The sequence below is a fragment of the Prinia subflava genome, chromosome 1 (assembly GCF_021018805.1).
Source record: "Prinia subflava isolate CZ2003 ecotype Zambia chromosome 1, Cam_Psub_1.2, whole genome shotgun sequence".
In the NCBI taxonomy this organism is placed as follows: domain Eukaryota; kingdom Metazoa; phylum Chordata; class Aves; order Passeriformes; family Cisticolidae; genus Prinia; species Prinia subflava.
Genome location: NC_086247.1, coordinates 150,342,891 through 150,362,662, shown reverse-complemented (window position 1 = coordinate 150,362,662; position 19,772 = coordinate 150,342,891). Strand labels below are relative to the sequence as shown.

Sequence of the window (19,772 nt, the reverse complement as noted above, 5' to 3'; positions counted from 1 at the left end):
TCACATCTTAAAGGGAATGGAGCAGAAGTGAGGCAATTGTACCCCCTGATTTTAGGTGCCAAGGTTGGAGGTCTCTGTCCTGACACCTCCTCCAACCTCTCTGGGCAACAGAGTCTCAGCAGCAGCTGATTCACAACAGAGACCTTCATGCTGGACAGAATAACTGAGGAATGCCCATGATGGGTACAAGAATTAACCCTAAATAACCAAAGGGCTCCCTCTCAGCTGTCAGTGAGCAATTTGCAGCCTCCTGTTCAGCTCTGATTAGGAACTCCCTGACTCTGAGATCCTGAGCCTGGATCACTTCACTGAGCACCATTCCTTGCTCCTGACCTTGTCCCCTCCAAGCATTCCATGGCTCACTCTATTGGTGATGTTTTGATTTTCCTCTGCTGAGGTTCTGCTCTTCTCTGCCCTTACTCCTCCAGAACGACACTGAGGATGTACACAGCCTTTCCAGGTGACTCTGGAACCTTCCACGTTCTTCATTCCTGGCTCTGCACTGGCTGCCACAGCTCAGCTGCCCACCTCAGGGACATGACTGAACACAAAGGAGGCATCAATCCTGGATCTGCCACAAAATGTGTCTTCAAACCATGGAAAAGGCAGAGATCTGACCCAAACCCTGGCACAAGCAGGGTGATGCTCTCCAGTCCCCTCCCTGGAGTGAGTCCACTCACCCCTCCTGACACAAATTCACCCCTGGCTGTGGCTTTTCTCATCTGCAAGGTCATGGCCCACATTTCCTGGGAATTAAACTCTTGCACTGGCAGTGCTGAGTACTTCTATCTGTTGTGAAAATCTGTCTCAGGGCAGTGAGACATTGCTGAGGGGGTGGAGGGAATGGGGAGCAGCCAGTGCCACATTCTTTCTGTCACCGAGGACAGCATGTGTCACCAAGGGTATGGCAGCTCAGTCCTTGGGCTGAGCAAGGCAATTAAGTGTAAAACAAAACCAAAAGCTGAATTCTTGCAGTCTTCAGGGCAATGTCTCAAAGGAAGTGACCATCTGAGGGCTGTTGTGCAATTTTTCCTTCTGTTTTTTTTTTTTACTTTGCTGTGAAAATTAAAATCAAAAATATGCAGAGAGGTTGTCTCCATCCCAGGAGTACTCAACAGGAATACACAGCAGAGATGTCTCATATCCTAAATTAAAAGCAGAATTTGTTTTATCTGGGATATGCAACCCAAGTCTGGCATTTGCCAGAGGTGAGAACTGTCCCTGCCAGAGGTTCAGAATGTCACCCTCAAACAACCAAACAGAAAAAAACAACTGCCACCTTCTGCCCCCATTGGAATTTGCAAGTAATGCCATCAAATCATCCCTTATCTTTGAGTACAATCTTCCCAAGGTACAAATTTCTATCTCACCAGGGTGATCAAAGCTTTGAGAGGGATCCACAGAGGCCCTGCAGAGGCCAGAAGACACCAAAGGAGCCTGCACTGTGCCCTGGGGGATTCCTCACGTTGCTGACACCATTTCTGCTGTTGTTAATCACTGAGCAGTGAGGAACTGGCCTTTTTTAAAACAGGCTCTCCATAAAGAGAATGAACAGAACACAATTTTTGAGGCAGGACTGAAGGTTGCTTTCAGAACAAGCCTCATCTCCTGGGTTTATTTTCAAACCATTTTTTAGACCAAAAAGCAGCCTTTGGCTGTTTGCTTCTGTGAGACAGGCCCAAAACGTTTTTCCCCTCTTGCATCTGCACAAGAAAAGGTGTGAAAGAGTGAGGAACCTCGCTGACAGATGCTGAAGAGGTCTCTTATTTACAAACAGATACAAAACTTCCTGGACAATGCAGGTGATCACTTCCCCAAACTATCCCCTGCCACAGTGCAATTCAAACGTGAGGCATTTTCTGGCTGCTGATTCAATTATAAATTATCAGATCAGCAAAAGGAAAACTACATTTGACCCACCTGCTCCAAGTACAACCTCACCCAAGGTCATGCAGTTAACGGGAACTGGAGAGGAACAGGTCACGGCCTGAACAATGCTCAGTCTGGAATTGCACTCAGTGAGCATCTCCTGTGCTGGTAATCTGGTGTTGTTGTGGAGCACATCAATAATTCAGGGTGAAATGCCCAGGCTCTGCTCTTCTCTCCTCCACTAAATCCCCTCTGGGTGTTTCATTTCACAGCCAACAGGGGAACTCACGGATCCCACAGCCCCACTAGCACAGGGGGTTAACAAAAAACACTGCTAAATTCAGGTTATAACAGCAGATCAGAGTTTGGGCCCCCTCAGGCAGAGCTAACAGATGTTATTTCCTCCACTGCTGAGGATCAGGACTGTGATATAAGAGTATTCCTCAGGGAAGAACAGGATGAGCTGTCTGCACGGCATCTCCCAAAACAACCCAGGGATGCACATTCCAGACATCCCTGGGCCAGAATCTGACTGCTGCCACAGATGTCTGGGGCTGAGAGCCACAAGAAAAGCACTTTTACTTGTCCTTTTCTGGGGGGCCTGCAGGTTACAGGATACCTGGTGGTGACTGGGCACTCCAGAGCTGAAGAGCTCCCTGCTTTAAACTCAGAACTGAACTCTTCTGATGTTTCATACAACAAGGACTGAAAACAGGAGCCTCCTCCTCCTGCAGAAGCAAAATATCCCTTCTCTTCTGATAATAATAATAATATTAATGATAAAGATGATGATAATGATGATTATTAAAGACTATATGCAAAACCAGTCTATTACCAGTGCAGTTTTCTCTTCAGGAGAGGGTGAGAGAACAAACAGCAAGGCAGATGTGAGGCACAGAACTCAGTGTGCCACAGGATGGTGCTCAGCTATTGGGGTAAGCAGTGGGCTTGTGATGGATTAAACCACAACTGAGGCACGTGAATGGAAGGAAAACTCTGAATTAACAATAAAACCAATTAATGATAGTTAATCATCTCAGGTCTGATCGTCCAGACTGTGGAATTCTCCACTCTGCCTGAGAAATTACCCTGCATTTTATGATGAGAGCAGTCTGATATGGAGCTTCATCATGAATTCTTTATCAAAACAAGTAACAGCTCTTTGCTTTATTAAAAATTAGTTTAGGGGAGTTTTCCATGGTTTTGTGATAAAAAACATTCATTTTTTTATCCCCTAAATTGCTAAAATTTTGGTTACTTGGGTTGGTTCTTACTTTTCCTTATATGCTGTTCCGTAGTTGGAAGAAAAAGCTCTTCAAACAAAAAGGAAAAATTTCACATAAAAACCCTTTTGCAGTGAGGCCACGCTTAAACAAATACCCTCAAAGCAAAGGGAGAACACTGAAAACAAGGAGCCAGACTGCCCAGGGTAAATCAGACAGTGCTGAGAATGCTACAAACAAAACACACTGACACTGGAATCTGCTGGTAATTTACCTCTCCAGCAGATTAAAGCAGGGAACTTAAAATAAACAAACAGCAGCACTACCAACACTGTATAACTCTGACACAGGGCCAGGAGTGGAAGATACTCTAGGAGTTTATGTAGTTGTATGTATTATTCTCCTTTGGTGGAGAATAAAAAGGTGGGGCTTTCTGAGGTTACACATTATTTATTTTACTTTGCAGTCAGGCTTGTGTGTCACTGGAAATGAAGAATCAATAAAATCTGTATGTGCAGGAAGGCTGGACTGATGTCACTGATGTCACCTTTCAGGATGCCTCTTCTGCCTTCCAGTGATTTTTTGATCAACACACTGGCAGCCACTGTCCTTATTTATTTATTTTCTGCCTCTGTTTTTTTTTCCCAGAGAAAATTGGAGCAAGGACAGGAGGGAAACTGCAAGAGAAACCTGAAGCAGCCTGGCTTGCTGATTTAACAAATGTTATGGTCTCTGACAATGAGGCTTTCACTCCTTGCTCCAGAGATATTCAGATAGTAACTTCCAGAGCCGTGCTGGAATTGATATAAAGCTGAATTTTCTGCCCAGTTAAATTTCCCCATTTTGCTCCTTTCATGTCTCACTAAGCTGAAAATGTTCCCATTAACCTCAGTGTGATTTGGATGAATTGCTTATATAGGCCTCAAAATGGCCACAAAAATCCCAACAAAACAGGAATTAGCCTTGTATGGGAGGAGAGAAAATGAGCTAAGGCCTGTCAGGAATGACTGCACAAAACCTGGTGTCTTGTGGTCCTGACAAACCACAGACAGCTGGGAGAAAACTGAGACTGTTCAGTGGGGCTTCATGCATTGAAAACAACACCCAGGTTCCCCCTTTTGTTCCTCAGAAAATGGAATAAATCGTCTCCTTTTCTCATTATGCCTCTGCAATCAAGCACTTCTGGGAATCTAAATTTAGATCTATTGCAAGCAAGCTGTGCTCAGACTGAATCTGGCTCAGTCAGTTCTTGGTGATGTAGTGAAGGTTCCTCTAAGAATGAACACCTTGGACAGTTCAATGTTAATTGCAAAACACACAGTTAAATGTGTAAAACTTATTGTCACAGCCTGGCCCATTCAGATCCTTTCTGATCTTTAAGCATTAATTTTTCAGCTTTACTTGTTGATTTTTTTTTTTACAGTCCAGCCTCACATATATTACTTGTATCAACAACTGAATGTATCTGTATGAAAAACTGTAATTTCACTTACTTTGTCCTAATACAGTGCTCAAGGGGAGGAGTAAGATCATTTTCTTTATTTTCAGGGCACACCTGAGTTGTATCTGCAGACAAAACAGACATTGTTAGTGGCTGGGGAACTTTCTCTTCATACAGAAACCCACAGAAAAGATGGTTTGAGTCCCTGCACCACTGATCACCGGGCCTGAGCCAGGTCAGATTGCTCATACAGAGATGGTTCAAGGAAAACCACAGATCAGAAAATGAAACAATGTGCTGCAGGGCTGTCATGAGGCTTTTGTCTTGCAATTGATGTTGTAATTACTGATAACTTTTGTTACTCAAAGGCTCAGGACAGTGGTGGTGCCACACTTGAATAGGAAACCCCAAGTCGTGTTTGAACTGAGTTAGGACTCTTCCACCCTGGAAAAGAAGATTGTCCCTTTACTGCCCAGCCAGCAGTGCTCAGCCAGGAGAGGCTGATGCTGTGTGGGGTGCCAGGGAGCCTCCCCAGGCTGTGGCATTCCCTGGGGATGGAGAGGCCACTGCACGCTCCAGGAAAACAGAGAGGTCCCTGTCTGAGACACGGCGTCTGTCAGCAGTGAAAGCAGAGCTGAACTTCCCAGGGACAGAACATCCTGCCCCCAGCTTGGATGTCAGTCTGCTCAGCTGCTTCCTGTTTGGAGTCAAACATCTAAACTGCAGCAGAGCAGGGATTTGCTTCTTTCTTTCCTTTCTTTTCTTTCTTTCTTTCTTTCTTTCTTTCTTTCTTTCTTTCTTTCTTTCTTTCTTTCTTTCTTTCTTTCTTTCTTTCTTTCTTTCTTTCTTTCTTTCTTTCTTTCTTTCTTTCTTTCTTTCTTTCTTTCTTTCTTTCTTTCTTTCTTTCTTTCTTTCTTTCTTTCTCTCTTTCTCTCTTTCTCTCTTTCTCTCTTTCTCTCTTTCTCTCTTTCTCTTTCTTTCTCTCTTTCTTTCTCTCTTTCTCTCTTTTTCTCTTCTCTTTCTTTCTTTCTTTCTTTCTTTCTTTCTTTCTCTCTTTCTCTCTTTCTCTCTTTCTCTCTTTCTTTCTTTCTCTTTCTTTCTTCCTTTCTTTCTTTCTTTCTTTCTTTCTTTTTCTTTCTTTCTTTCTTTCTTTCTTTCTTTCTTTCTTTCTTTCTTTCTTTCTTTCTTTCTTTCTTTCTTTCTTTCTTTCTTTCTTTCTTTCTTTCTTTCTTTCTTTCTTTCTTTCTTTCTTTCTTTCTCTTTCTTTCTTTCTTTCTTTCTTTCTTCCTTTCTTCCTTTCTTCCTTTCTTCCTTTCTTCCTTTCTTCCTTTCTTTCTTTCTCTTCCTTTCTTTCTTTCTTTCTTTCTTTCTTTCTGTCTTTTTTTCTTTCTCTCTTTGTCTTTGTCTTTCTCTTTCTCTCTTTCTCTCTCTCTTTCTTTCGCTTTCTCTCTTTCTTTCTCTCTTTCTGTCTTTTTTTCTTTCTCTCTTTCTTTGTCTTTGTCTTTGTCTTTCTCTTTGTCTTTGTCTGTCTTTCTCTCTTTCTTTCTCTCCCTCTTTCTCTCTTTCTTTCTCTCTTTTTCTTTCTTTCTTTCTCTTTCTCTCCCTCTTTCTTTCCGTCTTTCTCTTTCTCTCTCTCTTTCTCTTTCTTTCTTTCTCTTTCTTTCACTCTTTTTCTTTCTCTCTTTCTTTCTTTCTTTCCTTCTTTCCTCCCCGCTTCCTCCCTTCTTTCTTTTCTGTCTCCCAGCCAATGGATTGGCCGTGGGCAGCGCACGATGCCCAGGCAGGGTCTGTTCAAGTGTGACTGGTGCAGGACAGGAGGGGACTGTCCCGACCATTCACAGCTGCCAGTCTCAATCCATCTCCCATGTCACAGAAAGGACCTGGCTCTCCCTTGTGTGCTGACCTGATGGGTACAAACACATGCAGAAAACTCTGGATGCCTGCAAGGGCTGGAGTGGGGGGAAACACGCAATATTTAAGAGGACACGAAGTATTGGTGGTTTTCCTGTAGATCAGGAACATAGAGGCACACAGGAATCTTTTGAATTTAAAAGAGCCTTTTCTATTGTAATGTTGAAGAGTTTGTAACACAGAATTTTAGAATAATAGAAGTTGAAACCTCTGAGACCATCAAGTCTAACCACAAATCCTTCACCATCACCATGTTCACTATTAAGCCATGTCCCCAGGTGCCACAACTACAGGTTTTTGAACATTTCCAGGAATGGTGACTCTACCACTTCCCTGGGAAACCTGTTCCAGGGCTTGACAACCCCTCCCGTGAAGGAATTTTTTTCTAAACCTCTCCTGGTGCAACCTAAGCCACTGTCCTGACCATAGCCCTGGACCAGGACAGGCACACAGTGTGGCTGCCTCTCCCACTCAGGGCCAACTTTGACAAATTTTGTCGTTTTTAAATTGAATTCTTCCAATCAAAAGGTTTGAATGGAGTGTTTCCATACAAAGAAACAGGGGAAAAGTATTATAAAAGTGTATCTAAGAGTAAATGAAAAGGAATATATATATTCTACCCTTAATTCATGAGAAACTGAGTGCCAGCACTGTTACAGCTCTTCTCTGCCTATCCAAAATTTCTGCCTCAGTGGAAAGATTTATTATTATTTTCCTCTCTTTATGATGGTATGTTGATGTCATGAACCTGCTTTTATGAAGGAACTTTATGTTTCTGGTCTACATTTTGGCAAATGGTTAAGCATGAGAAGCAGAGCAAATTCTCAGTATAAAGCAGCAATTGCTGCCACTCCCAAAAATGTAATTCTACTCTTCTTTTTTTGTCTTTCTTGCCCAGTGCAATATCTTCAGCATTTCCTGAAATGTGACCTTGATGGCAATTTTACCTAATTATAACCAAGATTCCCATTTCAAGGAATTCAACTTCTTGCTCAAGTCAAGCAAACCACTTTGCTGCCCAGCAGCAGGGAGATGTGGCTGGGGCAGCCCCCAGCTCCTCCTGCTGCATCTCCAGGTGACGCTGCCTAAACATCACAGGGGAAATGCCAGCAATATTTAGCATTCTGATATTTCCATCTTCTCCTCTGTGCTGGCCAGTGTTACCTTTTTGGATGTGGAGTAATTACAGTTTTCTCCAGACCTAGCAGGGGATTACTGCAGAGCCAGAACCAGGCCAGCGTTTTTGTGGAATGATGAAAATATTTGCGTTTTTACTGCCTGTTGCAGAATTTCACAGATAACAAAGGATTTACTGGGACACATCCCTGGAAGGGGCTGTGGCCACAACAGAGTTATCTGCAACTCCATGTACATTCCAGCTTTGAGGAGAAACACAAAGAAATGCCATGACAGGTTGGACAGCAAAGGGAAAAATTTATATGTGCTCTGTGCAACTTCTCATTCAGGGTTCTTAGAGGGCTTGGCAGCTCTTGCCTTTGGATCACATTCCTGGTGATGGGAAGACACATCACGATACCTGTTTTGGACCAGATGTTATGTGGTACAACACAATATTAAAAATGTGTCTCTAGTCCTGTGCTGAGCTGTATCACCCGTGTTGCTTTCATCTGGGAGGTGGGAACCAGCTGGCAGCCACAGTTTTGTGAAAATTGATAAATTTTAAAACTAATTTATCCTGTGAGCCCCTACAACAGAATGACAGGGATTTCCTTTAAAATAAGGGGATAAATAACAGGCAGAAAGCTGATTGAACTCACTACCAAATCTCATGAGGTGCTCAAACCCCAAGCATAGAAACAACTTTGTCACACAGACTCCAGCAGAACACACAACACCCATCCTGTGCAAAAACCCAGATGCTGGTGCAAATAAGGAATAGAGACAACTTATTTCTAAAGAGCAGGCTACAGCAGAGTGGCTCCTTGAGATTGAGAAGGAATTTGGTTATCAAAGAATCACACACAAGATTGTATAAATGTACCAAAGGAAAGAAAACAAAAGGTGAGTAGGATATTATTAGCAAACGGGGATTTAGTGGTGGAGAATTTATTGAAGTAGGTGCTTTCTAAGGATCAGAACACTCATCCAAATGCCTTCCACTTGAAGAAGTATTTACTGTAAAAGCAGCTGTGTAATTTGGCATGGTTTCCTGAAAGAAGGAGTGTAACAAATTGGAAGATCTTCTGCAGGCTTGTGCTTCCAGGCAGGTAAGAGACTAAACTTTTTTAGCAGATTACTGGCACCTTCTTGCCTTGGAGGCAAGGATTTCATGTTTCCTCACCCTCTCTGCTCATTTTCCTCCAGGCATTTAGGGTGAGGGATGGAGACCTGCACTTTCTGCCTGTAGAAACCATGTGAGGTGATGTGAGGGAGAATGGGAGTAGTGAAATGGATTTTATAGTCCTGGGAGTATGAATAATATGATCATAGCCTGTTCCTTGGGAACCAGTGCCACTGGAAGATTTGCCAGTGTATATAAAGTGACACATGTTCACATTTAACCCTTTCAATAGCTTATCCTCAAAACCTCCTGGCAAAATATAATTAATCACCAAAACTAATTATGGAAATCAGGCAACAGCACACAAATTAATGTTCACTGCCTGCAGCCATCACTGTCTGTATTGTTGGACCCTCCTTTCTGCTCCCCTGAGGTGAAATGCAGGGTCAGGGAGCTGCTCATACCCACTGTCAGCCGTATCTCCTCATCCTGGTTGGCCAAGCCATCGTAGTAGTAGAGATCAAACCTGCGTCCCGTTTTCCAGTCGCTGAGCAAATCCTTCTCCAAACAGAAGAGCACACTGAAGTGGCTTTCACTGCACACCAGCCAAATTGGGTACTTGGGGCTCTTCAAGTAACAACCAACCTGGAAGAAAAAATACAAAATAGCAGAGCATCGCTGGGGTTGGGGGGAGAAACAATTCATTGTGGTGGTGCCTTAAGTTTTAGCTTTTATGTTTTTCAGATTCTGTGCTGCCCAGGGGTGCAGTTCTAAGCCTCATATTAAGTGTTAGTCAATTCTCTTCACAGAGCAGGGACACAAAACAAATCCTTTTCCTGCTGCACACCAAGGACAACTTTCAGGCCCAAAAGCACAAACCAGGGTGGCTGAAGGGAGGAATAAGAAGGATGGACCTCAAAATCTGAGGCTGTAATTGGACAATTCAACTCCAATATGCAAATGGACCAAAACCTATAAAAATGGAAGCTCTCAAGACCAGTGAGCCATTTTGTGCCCATTTTGGGTCCACCTTAGGTGTAACCCTGGCCAGGCTCTTGTCCTGCCCAAGGTTTGTCCTGGAAGCCTTTCAATAAATCTCTGCTTTATTCTCCAGCTCTGTCCAGTCTCTGTTCCAGCCCAGCCTTCCCAAGGCATTAGTGGAAAACATAAAATTTTTAAGATCATTTATTTATTCTAGTCTACAAACACTAATGAAGGCTCATTAGCAGCAGACCAGCACAGCTCTGGTAAATCATGGAGCATATAAAGCAAATATTGGGCCTTGAGTTATGGCAGGTAACGAAATGCAGGTGTAGTGCCCTCACAGCTAAAAGATCAGATCCCACATGAGCTGGACAAAAAGGAAGCACGTCCTCTGTAAAAGCACAGGAATACACCGTGGGATCAGTGGGAGGCTGTGCTGTCACCCAGCAGTGACTGGAAACCAGGCAAGAGACTCACAGGATCTCACATGCCCTGAGACATCCCTGCCTGGGCAACTCAACTGAGCCCAAAATCTTCTGTTGAGTAAAGAAAGCAATATATTCCCTTCACTTATCGCCTTCTAGTTCACACTCCAAACGTGTATTTTCAGCTATAGAAGAAAGCAATAGCAGAAGCATTTGTTTTGCTTGGTTATTCTTAAAAATTAAACGTGCTCATGTGAAAATAAAACTTGAACACAAGCCTTTTCTAAGCCTTTGTCCTTCTTTTGAAAGCATATTTATAAAAAACTTGAATATTCTCTGAGAAAGTGCATAAAAACTTTCATATTCATTCACAGATGTTTTAAACTAGAATACTCAAGGGATTTAATCTATAAGGGATGAAGGAAGGAGATACCAGCAGCACAGCAGTTGGGTTTTGTACCTTTGAGAAATTGCTTAGGGAAACTGAAATCTGAAATGAAACATTTTGCTTTCAGTGAAATCATTTTTCTTCCAGTCATTTTGCTTTCAGGGCTTTTTCAATGAAAAAGCCCTAGTGGAAACTGAGGAAATTTTAACAGAAAAATTGTTATACATGATTTCTAGATACAGATTTGTGGATGTAGCTCCTGCAGTGCAGCCCTCAGTTCTTCACCCTGGGCACAGGGGCAAATGGCAAAAGCCAAAAGGCAGAAGCCAACATTAATTCTGTTGAAATCAAAACTCTAACCAGCACTCTAAGTGATAAGGAGTTTGTGTTTTCATCTTGATGGACATTTAGAATTTATATTTGAAGTGTTACGAGTACAAATTCAGCTGCCTTCCACAATGAGAATTTCTTCTGATGTTAGGTAACAGTCTCCAGCTAATTAAGTAACTGTTCCCTGACTCATTACTCTGCTAATATCTATTTAAAACAGCCTTTTATACAACAGTTTTGCTTTTTATGTAAATTCTTGGCTTAGAAATAAAGAATTTTTTACAAGCTTCCAATAACACTCGTAACAGGAGTTATCAAAAAAGAAAATACGCAGTTTCAACAAAAGATGGCAAATTAGAGGGACACAGATGAAAAGATTCAGTCTCACAAGCATGCATATTTTAATATGCAGATAAGTCAAAGCCAAAAAGAACAGCCAGTCTCCTCCTAAAAATGCGTTCTTCCTACGTTTGTCTGCAAAAGCAACTTCCCAGCCTCATCAAACAACATTTGATAAAGATGAGAGAGATACAGAACTTTCAAAGCCACATCCACTGCAGATCTCACTCATGTGTTCACCCCCTTGAAGCCAGGACAAAGTGTTCAGACAATTGAGGGCTGTAGGAACACTCTCCAAAAATGTGTACTTTTCAATTACAATCTCTGCAGAAAGCAGCGAGGGCACGAACTTTGAGACAACTGAGAGAGTCTAAAAACACTGGAGCTCAAATCCTCCTCTCCCAGAAGAAGGGAGAAGTCTTCATTTTGGTCAGATCAATTTAACCAGCTGAGGATGAGCTGCTGCCTCTGACACCAAGAGGCAAAACTCATTTTGTACAAAATATAATATGGAACCACTCTGCTGACAAAGTGTGAGGATTCCTTTGGCTGCTTCTTCAAGCATCAGCTGCCATGTGGAGTAGAATCAGAGTCATTTAGGCTGGAAAAGACTAAATGCTGCAGAGACCTTTTCTGAATGAATATTGAACTATTTTCCAGGAGTGCTAAGAGTGAAGAGTCAGAGGTGTAAAATCAGCAGGCCTTTCCAGCAGCCCTTGGGGGAGCAGTGACCCCACTGACCCCCTGAAACACCAGGACACCCCATCACTGCTGGATTTGCAGATAATTAGGGGACACAGTGAGGGTAAAGTTATGGCCATTGCCAAATACTTGATTTCAATCAGATTGAGAAAAATAAAACGACTTGAGACAAAAAAAAAGACCTCCAGGACCATTGAGTCCAACCTCTGACTGAACATCACCTTAACAACCAGACCAGAGCACTGAGTGCCACATCCCATGGTTATATCAGTGTTCCCAGGAATGAGGACTCCACCACCTCCCTGGACAGCCCATTCCAACCCCTGACCACCCCTCCAGTGAAGGAATTCCTGCTGATGTGCTGCCTGATCCTCCCCTGGGGCAGCTTGAGGCCGTGTCCTCTTGTCCTGTCACTTGTAGCCTGGGAGAAGAGGCTCACTACACCCTCCTGTCAGGGAGTTGGAGAGAGAATAAAATCATCCTTGAGACTCCTTTTCTCCAGGCTGAACAGCCCCAGCTCCCTCAGCAGCTCCTCACAGGACTGACTCTCCAGACCCTTCCCCATACACAGAATTACACCCTCATTTATCTGGTCCAGTTGGTGAATGCGTCCTCAGCTGCCTGACCAGTCCGCTTGGTTTGTAGTAATTCTGGATAATACCTGCAATAAAACCTGGAAAAAACCCTGGAAACAGGACAGGGAAGAACAGGCATGAACACACAGTGCTCTGACTCCTCAGGAAACCCCTCAAACTCAGCAGTGTCTGTGTCATCCAACAAGAGCCTGACAGAGATCCCTCATTTCGAGTGTCTTCCCTGGCAAATCAGTGAATTCCAAAGGCAAATCAGGGATATGTGACTTGCAGCCTTTTTATGAAATATTATTTTTGGTGAGAGCTGAATGGCTGTGTTTTTATCACTGTTTCAAGTATTGGTTTTCCAGCAGGCTCATTAATCATTTTCAGGCAAAAGGAAAGGGGGGATGAATGAGGTGTCCTCTCGTGCTGCATGTTTTCAATTCCTATGGAGACTTCCCCTGATCCTGATCCTCTCCCTTCCAAAGCCTTCAGAAATGCTCATAAATTTCAGGGACACAGTTCTGATCTTTGGGAAACACCAACTTTTCAAATGCAAGCACCTTCAAAAGGCTCATTCTCCATCTGGCATCTCTGTGTGTTCACACAATGGTGAAATTCAACCTACAGACAAACACTTATTGTGAGAATTATTCCAACAGATCTGCCAGGGTGAGTGGATGGCACCTCAGCACTCAGCCCTGACTTGTCCCTTGGACAAGGCAAATTCTTGGAACCTGTATTCCAAAAGAAACAAGCAAGAGAACGTGATACCAAAAGCAAGCAGGGTAACTGGATATGGCCAATCTGATGCCATTATTCTCCAGGAGTTTTATCACTTAACATAATTTCACCTCCTTGCTTGTCAGACTTTATCATTGCTTTATGTTTCTTTCTCTGAATACAGCTGCTAGAGATGTTTATTTGAGAAGCAGTCACAGTGTGTAATGGTTCCACAAAGGGCTGGGTTCTATCAAAACAAGGAATTTCTGGTAGTACCTAATCCAGTGGGATTGACAGGCAAAAGGATAACTACACAAAGCTTTCAGAGCTACAGACAGCAGCCCATTGTTTGTTCTGTCAGTGTTTTATTCCCCCCAGCCGCAGAGACCTTTTCTGAATGAATATTGAACAATTTCCAGGGGTGTTAAGAGTGAAGAGTCAGAGGTGTAAAATCAGACACTCCTTTTCAGCAGCCCTTGGGGGAGCAGTGACCCCACTGACCCCCTGAAACACCAGGACACCCCATCACTGCTGGATTTGCAGATAATTAAGGGACACAGTGAGGGTAAGGTTATGGCCATTGCCAAATACTTGATTTCAATCAGATTGAGAAAAATAAAACTTCTGCTTATGAGATCTGACATTCAGAGTATGCACCATGTCAGGTGAGACAGAAATTGAAGAGGTTTTAGCCATATATTTATAAAAAATCAGCAAACACTACTGCTACACTAGAGCCTTAGGTAATTTCTCTGAAGCTTTGGATCCTTTTTTGTTTTGTTTTGTTTTTTTTTGTAGAAAAGGAAATCTTTCTGATAATGAGCCCAGGGGCAAAAAAAAAAGGACATGACTGAAGAAGAATAGAAAGAGATGTGTGTTAAATCCCAGGACTCCCAAAGCAAAGGAAAGACTCGTGGAATCACTGGCTTCTGACTGAAGTTCCCTTATACTGCCATGGTGTAAAAGGCAGCAGATGTGGCAAGGAAATCAGAGCTCAGGCAGCCTCAAGATCTTTTCTTTATCCCTGTCCCACTCAGTTGCTCTTCTGGAATGTCCCAAAAAATGAGGAAATTTTGAGGGAGACTTGGACCCTCACTCAGATTTCAGCATTTTTCCAACTCCTCACTGAAGTTTATAGCTCGCTTCAGGGAGTTACATCACTGCAATGACAAGGACAGGGCAGGATTCAGCCCATGGAACACTTCTGCATTTATTTCTGGGGTGTCTAATGCAGGTCAGCCCTTGGGCTTTGGCTGTAAAATCAAATAATCAGGAGATGGGTATTGTCAGAAATTCAGACCCTCTCATTCATCAGTGGTGCAAGGAGTTGGGTTAACTTTTACCTGGAGCATTTTCAGCCTAAAAAGCACCTAGAGTGAGATGAGATAAATCCAGATCCAAATGCAGGTGTTTATAATCTAGAGAGATGTGGAGAATACCTCACTTACCATTTTCTGCTTTACCTGTTTGAAAAGTAAGCAGAACTCTTCTAAAAATGTGGGTTTGTTATCCTTATTGTCTTAAATCAAAACTCTGTGATTCTATTTCATCTGGAAGGATGTGGACAGGGAAGCACTGCCAATACCCCAGCAACAGTGACTGGCCTCTGGGAAAAGAGCTGGCCGTAACTCAGAGGACAAAAGGACTTCATTAAAGAAAATTTCAGTTCCAGCCTAGAAAGGGAGATGTCAAAACAGGGAATGAAGAACAGACTTTCTCAAAGGACAATGTTCTGTCAGCCTTGTTCCAATCAAATTTGAATGTGCTCCATGTTTTTGCCCACAGTGATGCTCACTAAAGCCTTACATAAACAGCAGCTTCCTTTGCTGCACCTGCAGGGCACAGCTCTTACCTGTATTCCTGAAAAATAAATGGAAAAATGAAGGCAACCATCAGTTTCCATTTTGCACTTGCCTGTTTTTGTGGTTGGTTTCTCAAATGAGAAGGTTAAAACCCTCTTTCTAAACTTTCCCTTCCACAACCCCACCAATGGCCTGCCTTGAATCCAGCCCATCTGATGAGGAAAAGAGATTTATTTAGGGGACACATTTCCCTGGGAAGAAGGTTACAGGAGGGATATTCCACAGGGCACACACACAGGTGAGGTGCCAGGAGACACAGATGTGCTGAATTTCATCATTCAAGGCCTTGTCCTAGCACAGAGTGGCTTCTTCAAAAGGACCAAAAATAATATTTCCCATCTGTGGAATTTTAATGAATAAATTCTGTTTGTTTCCATTGCTTTACTCTGTCTTTTTGAAAAGAAATGGGGAAAATGTGCACAGCTCCTTTGTCAATGCTTTCTCTGTTTTCAGAGAAGCAAAAACTAAAAAGCACCAGGTCCTTTGAAGTGCTGGCAGCTCAGGCAGGGACAGTCAGGAACCAGAGTAGGGGAAATTTGGGAGGTCAGACAACAGGAGCTTTAGCTGACAGGACAGCTGAAAGCACGAGAGAATTGGTGAAAGCAAAGACAAATCAGAGAGAAGGCTCAAAAGAGACATAACTTTGAATATTTCCTCACATACAACAGCACATACCTAAACTGGTTTCAAAAAACGTTTTAGAAGGAGGGTGAGATTAATCAGCCAGCACCACATTGCCTTTAAAATGAGAGATTCAGACCTGCACTCATCCCAGTTCAGCCAGGGGCTTACTGGGTGGCTTACTGGGTAAGCATTTTGACTTTTATTCACCTATTAAATAGGTGTAAAGTGGAAATAACACTTGCCACTCTTGGAAAACACAGATCTGCTAATAGGAAACAACATGAAATGCTCTATATTATTATTATTATTATCATTATTCATGTTAATTAGCACTGTGGTGTTTGCTAATTGGTTATTAACATTATTAAAGAATTAGCAAGTTATGAATGATAATAAGGAGAATAATCTGTTAAATTACCTGAGAATGCAGATTATTTTTTCCCTTTTTCATTGTTATTTAATGACCATGTTAATAAACATGAGGAGCCTCTGTTTCCATCTCTTCCTACTTTTAAAGTCTCAAGACATTTTGAAAGAAGAATTTCATCACTCTAAGTCTTTTCACCTGCAGTTTTGATGTGGCATTTAGGCCAAAGGCTCTGACCCAAACACAGGGATTTCCTCAGGGAGTGCTAAAATTGTTCCTGCCCACTCCTGTGCCTCATCCCCTTCTCCAAGGTCTTGTCCCTGCTGAGAAACCACTCAGCTTCCCTGAGCCTGACCTGCAGACAGAGGAAACCCCCAGGAATTTCATGTGGAAATGTTTCTGTTGCTTGGCGTGCTCTAAATAAATCCCAGGAAACCTAAAATCTCAGTTTGGGCTTCTAAGTTAAATGTGTAAGATCACATGGAATTGAGATTTCCTAAACAGGGCCTTAGCACAAAGAAAAGCAACCCAAAGATGTGTAAGCTGCCTACTGAAAAGCAGCAGAATTGGACTTCTAGCTTTTTTTTCCCCATTAAAATCCAGAATTTCACAGTGAAACTAAACGTTTGCACATGAAACAGATGGAATGGATCCATCTGCCATGGTGAAACAATTTGCAGCAAGTAATTACACTGCAGAAACTCCACGGAGTTTGGAGATGGGTCAGGGCTGAGGGTGATGATTGGGAATCAGCAATTCCAGACCAATTACTCGGGGTGTTTACACGTTTTTCTCATCAGCAAAGATAACACAGGATCCCCTGGAGGAGATGAATGGATGGGGAACACAGGGATTCTCCAGGCAACCCCTGGAAGAAAAGGGATGGATCATTTTCTTTGGATTTGCCACTGTTGGGGTTTGAGGATTAATTCAAAGCCACGCCAAGGGAATTGTGGATTGCACACAAATGTTCCATACATCACAAAAATGAGATAAAGTGGTAGAGGAGCCTTCCTCCATGTGGACTCACTGCATCTAGCCTGGAATCTTGGATATCCTCTCCTAAATGTGCTGGCAAGTTGGAACAAGTCTAGAGGAGGGAAGTAAAAACAAGCTTTGGACAGGATGTGTTGATAAAAAAGGGAGGCAGTGTTACCTCAGCTGCAAATGCCCAGCGGATGGGGAGGAATTGTTTAAGGGGCAAGTTGGATTACGAGTAAAATTATAATTAGAGGAAATGAATTAGAGTAAATGAAGAGTCTGATTTATTAATAGCATTTCCAAACAGGCTGACAGTAGATATTAAAATCTCCAAATTCACAAGGACCTGCAAATCTTTATTTCCATTTATTCATGTTTTAGAGTAGAAAAAAATGGATAAGAAAAACCGTAAGATCACAGTGATATGCACTAAAATCAATGAAAAAATGGCCATCTGAACAAGAGGGCAAGAACTTCATGGATAAAGATTTTTAAAAGAAACTCTGCTATATAACAGGACACAAAAATATCCTGAGTTATCCCCCTGAGAGATTGGCTGGATGTGACCTAAAGGGAGTTTTCTGACACCAGTGTCTATGATTCACCATATAGCACGCTCAGGATTTTCTTACTCCTGGAAACAAAAAATAAACCCAACCAAAAATGACAGCCCTTTTCCATGGCTGGGTTCAGTTACCAGCCTCAGAGCCACACTGTAATTGGGTGCTGAGAGGAATAAAAGAGTCACTTTGAAAGACAAACTCTATTCTCAGTTCCACCTCTGCAAACTGCCCCTGACATTTCTTTTTCCTGAACTGCTCTAAGTTTTATAACAGGAGGCAGAATCTGGCCCCTCACGCTGAAGCCACAGTGGAGACTCCCCAGTTTGGGGCCAAAATCCACCAGAATCTGACTTTTGTCCCAGTCCTAAGCAGACATTGCCTCTGAACTGAAATGCAGAGAACACCCAGATGTTCTTAATAAAAACCAGGACAATTTGCAGCAGATGCCCAACTAGTGTAGACTCTTAAGTAAAAAAGGAAACTACGTCTACTGGAGTTTCTGTAACTGATTAAGTCACTGGCTTGGAAAAACAGATCCCCGTTCATGAGTCCAGCTCCCCTGCAAGAGCCCAGCAGTAGAAACAGATCCCCTCCACCACATAATTTGCAGAACAGGTGGAAAATGGTGTCTGAATCTCTGGGTAAATTATTTTATTTTTAGAGGGCAGGTGGTTAAGAAATAGCTCTTACCTGCCCTGACCTCATTTACCATTTTGCTACTCCTGAGTAATTTTCCTCACTGGAGAATGGAAAAAATGGTGGAGTGGAGCATAACCATTTTTTGAGGGTTTAAATGTCACACTGTTTATAGAAAAGAAAAAGAAGTGTGAACTAGACACAGAACCTTATTTATTTTTAGCTACTCTGTTCTGAATTAATCTGATTTGGGTACACTGATAAGTTGTCATGACTGAATTCTAGCCTTTTGTAACCCTGTGAATAATGTAAATGATTGTGGTAATTAAAAATAACAAAAACTGTAATTTGCCAGTGGCAGGAGAATGTAGCTGACTTCAGCCATATGGGGGGAGTTAAAATGAAGCTTTGTTTTTAGTCACACATTTAGATCAGATCAGTACAAACAAATCCATTGGTAATCACTTTCCAACTTTTACAGAGGTGCTGCTGCTGCAAATGCAGGTGGGACTGCTTCAAGTATCTAACAAAAGCAAGAGAATTTCAAACAATATTCCTGCATCAAACACAAGATTGGCTGTTTAAAGCAGAACATGTCATTAGGAAAAAAGTCTATCCTGCCATCCTCCACCTCCTGTTGATGGAGAACTAGTGAAATCCTCACACAGGTTTTTCCTGAGGTAAATTAATACCTGTCACTCCTTTGAAAGTTTTGATCTATCTTTCCCTTTTCATGATGACTACAATTAAAATATGACTATCAAAAGCAATTAAAGGGAACAATCCCATTGTATTAACAGCTATTTTTATTGTCTGTAATTTTTTTTTACTGGTAACAGAACCACCAACACAGCACTGAAAAGATAAACTGAACCAAGCACTAATTTCTTTGCTGCTTTACTTCAAGCTGATTTATAAAGTAATTTTTTTAATTAAATCAGGAGAATGGAAAGCATACCTGACAGACATCATAGTGCTCAAACAGGGACAGCAAACCAATATCACTGCGACTCGTGATGCCTTTCAAAATGGTGATGTTGCCATTCCCAGAGTCCAGCTCGATCACGTTGTTGAAAACATTGGACACAGCTTTGCCAGTCAAAAGCAAGTTCACCAATTCCTGTTTGGGACATGTTCAAAATAAAGAAAACAAAACAAAAACCAAACAGTAGTTAATCAGCACAAGACTGATTCAGGACTGATAAAGTTACACATGTATGTGACCCCTCACTTATGTAGTGGCTTTAGGTTTATGGTTAGGATTAAAATCGCTTATAAAAAGATTCCAGATATTTTGGTCAAAGTCTCCCACAGTCAAATGAGGAAATTATAAAATCATAGAATATCCTGTGTTGGAAGGGACCCACAAGGATCATCCAGTCCAGCTCCTGGACACCCCAACAATCCCACCCTGTGCATCCCTCAGAGCATTGTCTAAATCCTGCTGGAGCTCTGGCAGCCTTAGGTGGGGCTGTGCCCCTTCCCTGGAGAGCCTGGGCTGCGCCAGCACCTCTGGGGGAAAAACCTTTTCCAGCTGTGGATTGGACATTTTGTCCAAAAGGATGCTGTGAGAGACAGTATTGAAAG

At 42.4% G+C, this 19,772-nt stretch overlaps 1 protein-coding gene across 1 annotated transcript in view; it reads right to left on the bottom strand.

Moving 5' to 3' along the window:
* MINDY4 (MINDY lysine 48 deubiquitinase 4) overlaps positions 1-19,772 on the bottom strand; it is an 83,316-nt gene that overhangs the window by 14,576 nt on the left and 48,968 nt on the right. Inside the window, exons 15-17 of the mRNA XM_063416824.1 lie at positions 19,144-19,305; positions 9,151-9,331; positions 4,586-4,658 (exon numbers count right to left, since the gene is read on the bottom strand). Of these exons, the coding sequence (XP_063272894.1) occupies positions 4,586-4,658; positions 9,151-9,331; positions 19,144-19,305 (416 nt within the window). The remainder of the gene's footprint in view (positions 1-4,585; positions 4,659-9,150; positions 9,332-19,143; positions 19,306-19,772) is intronic.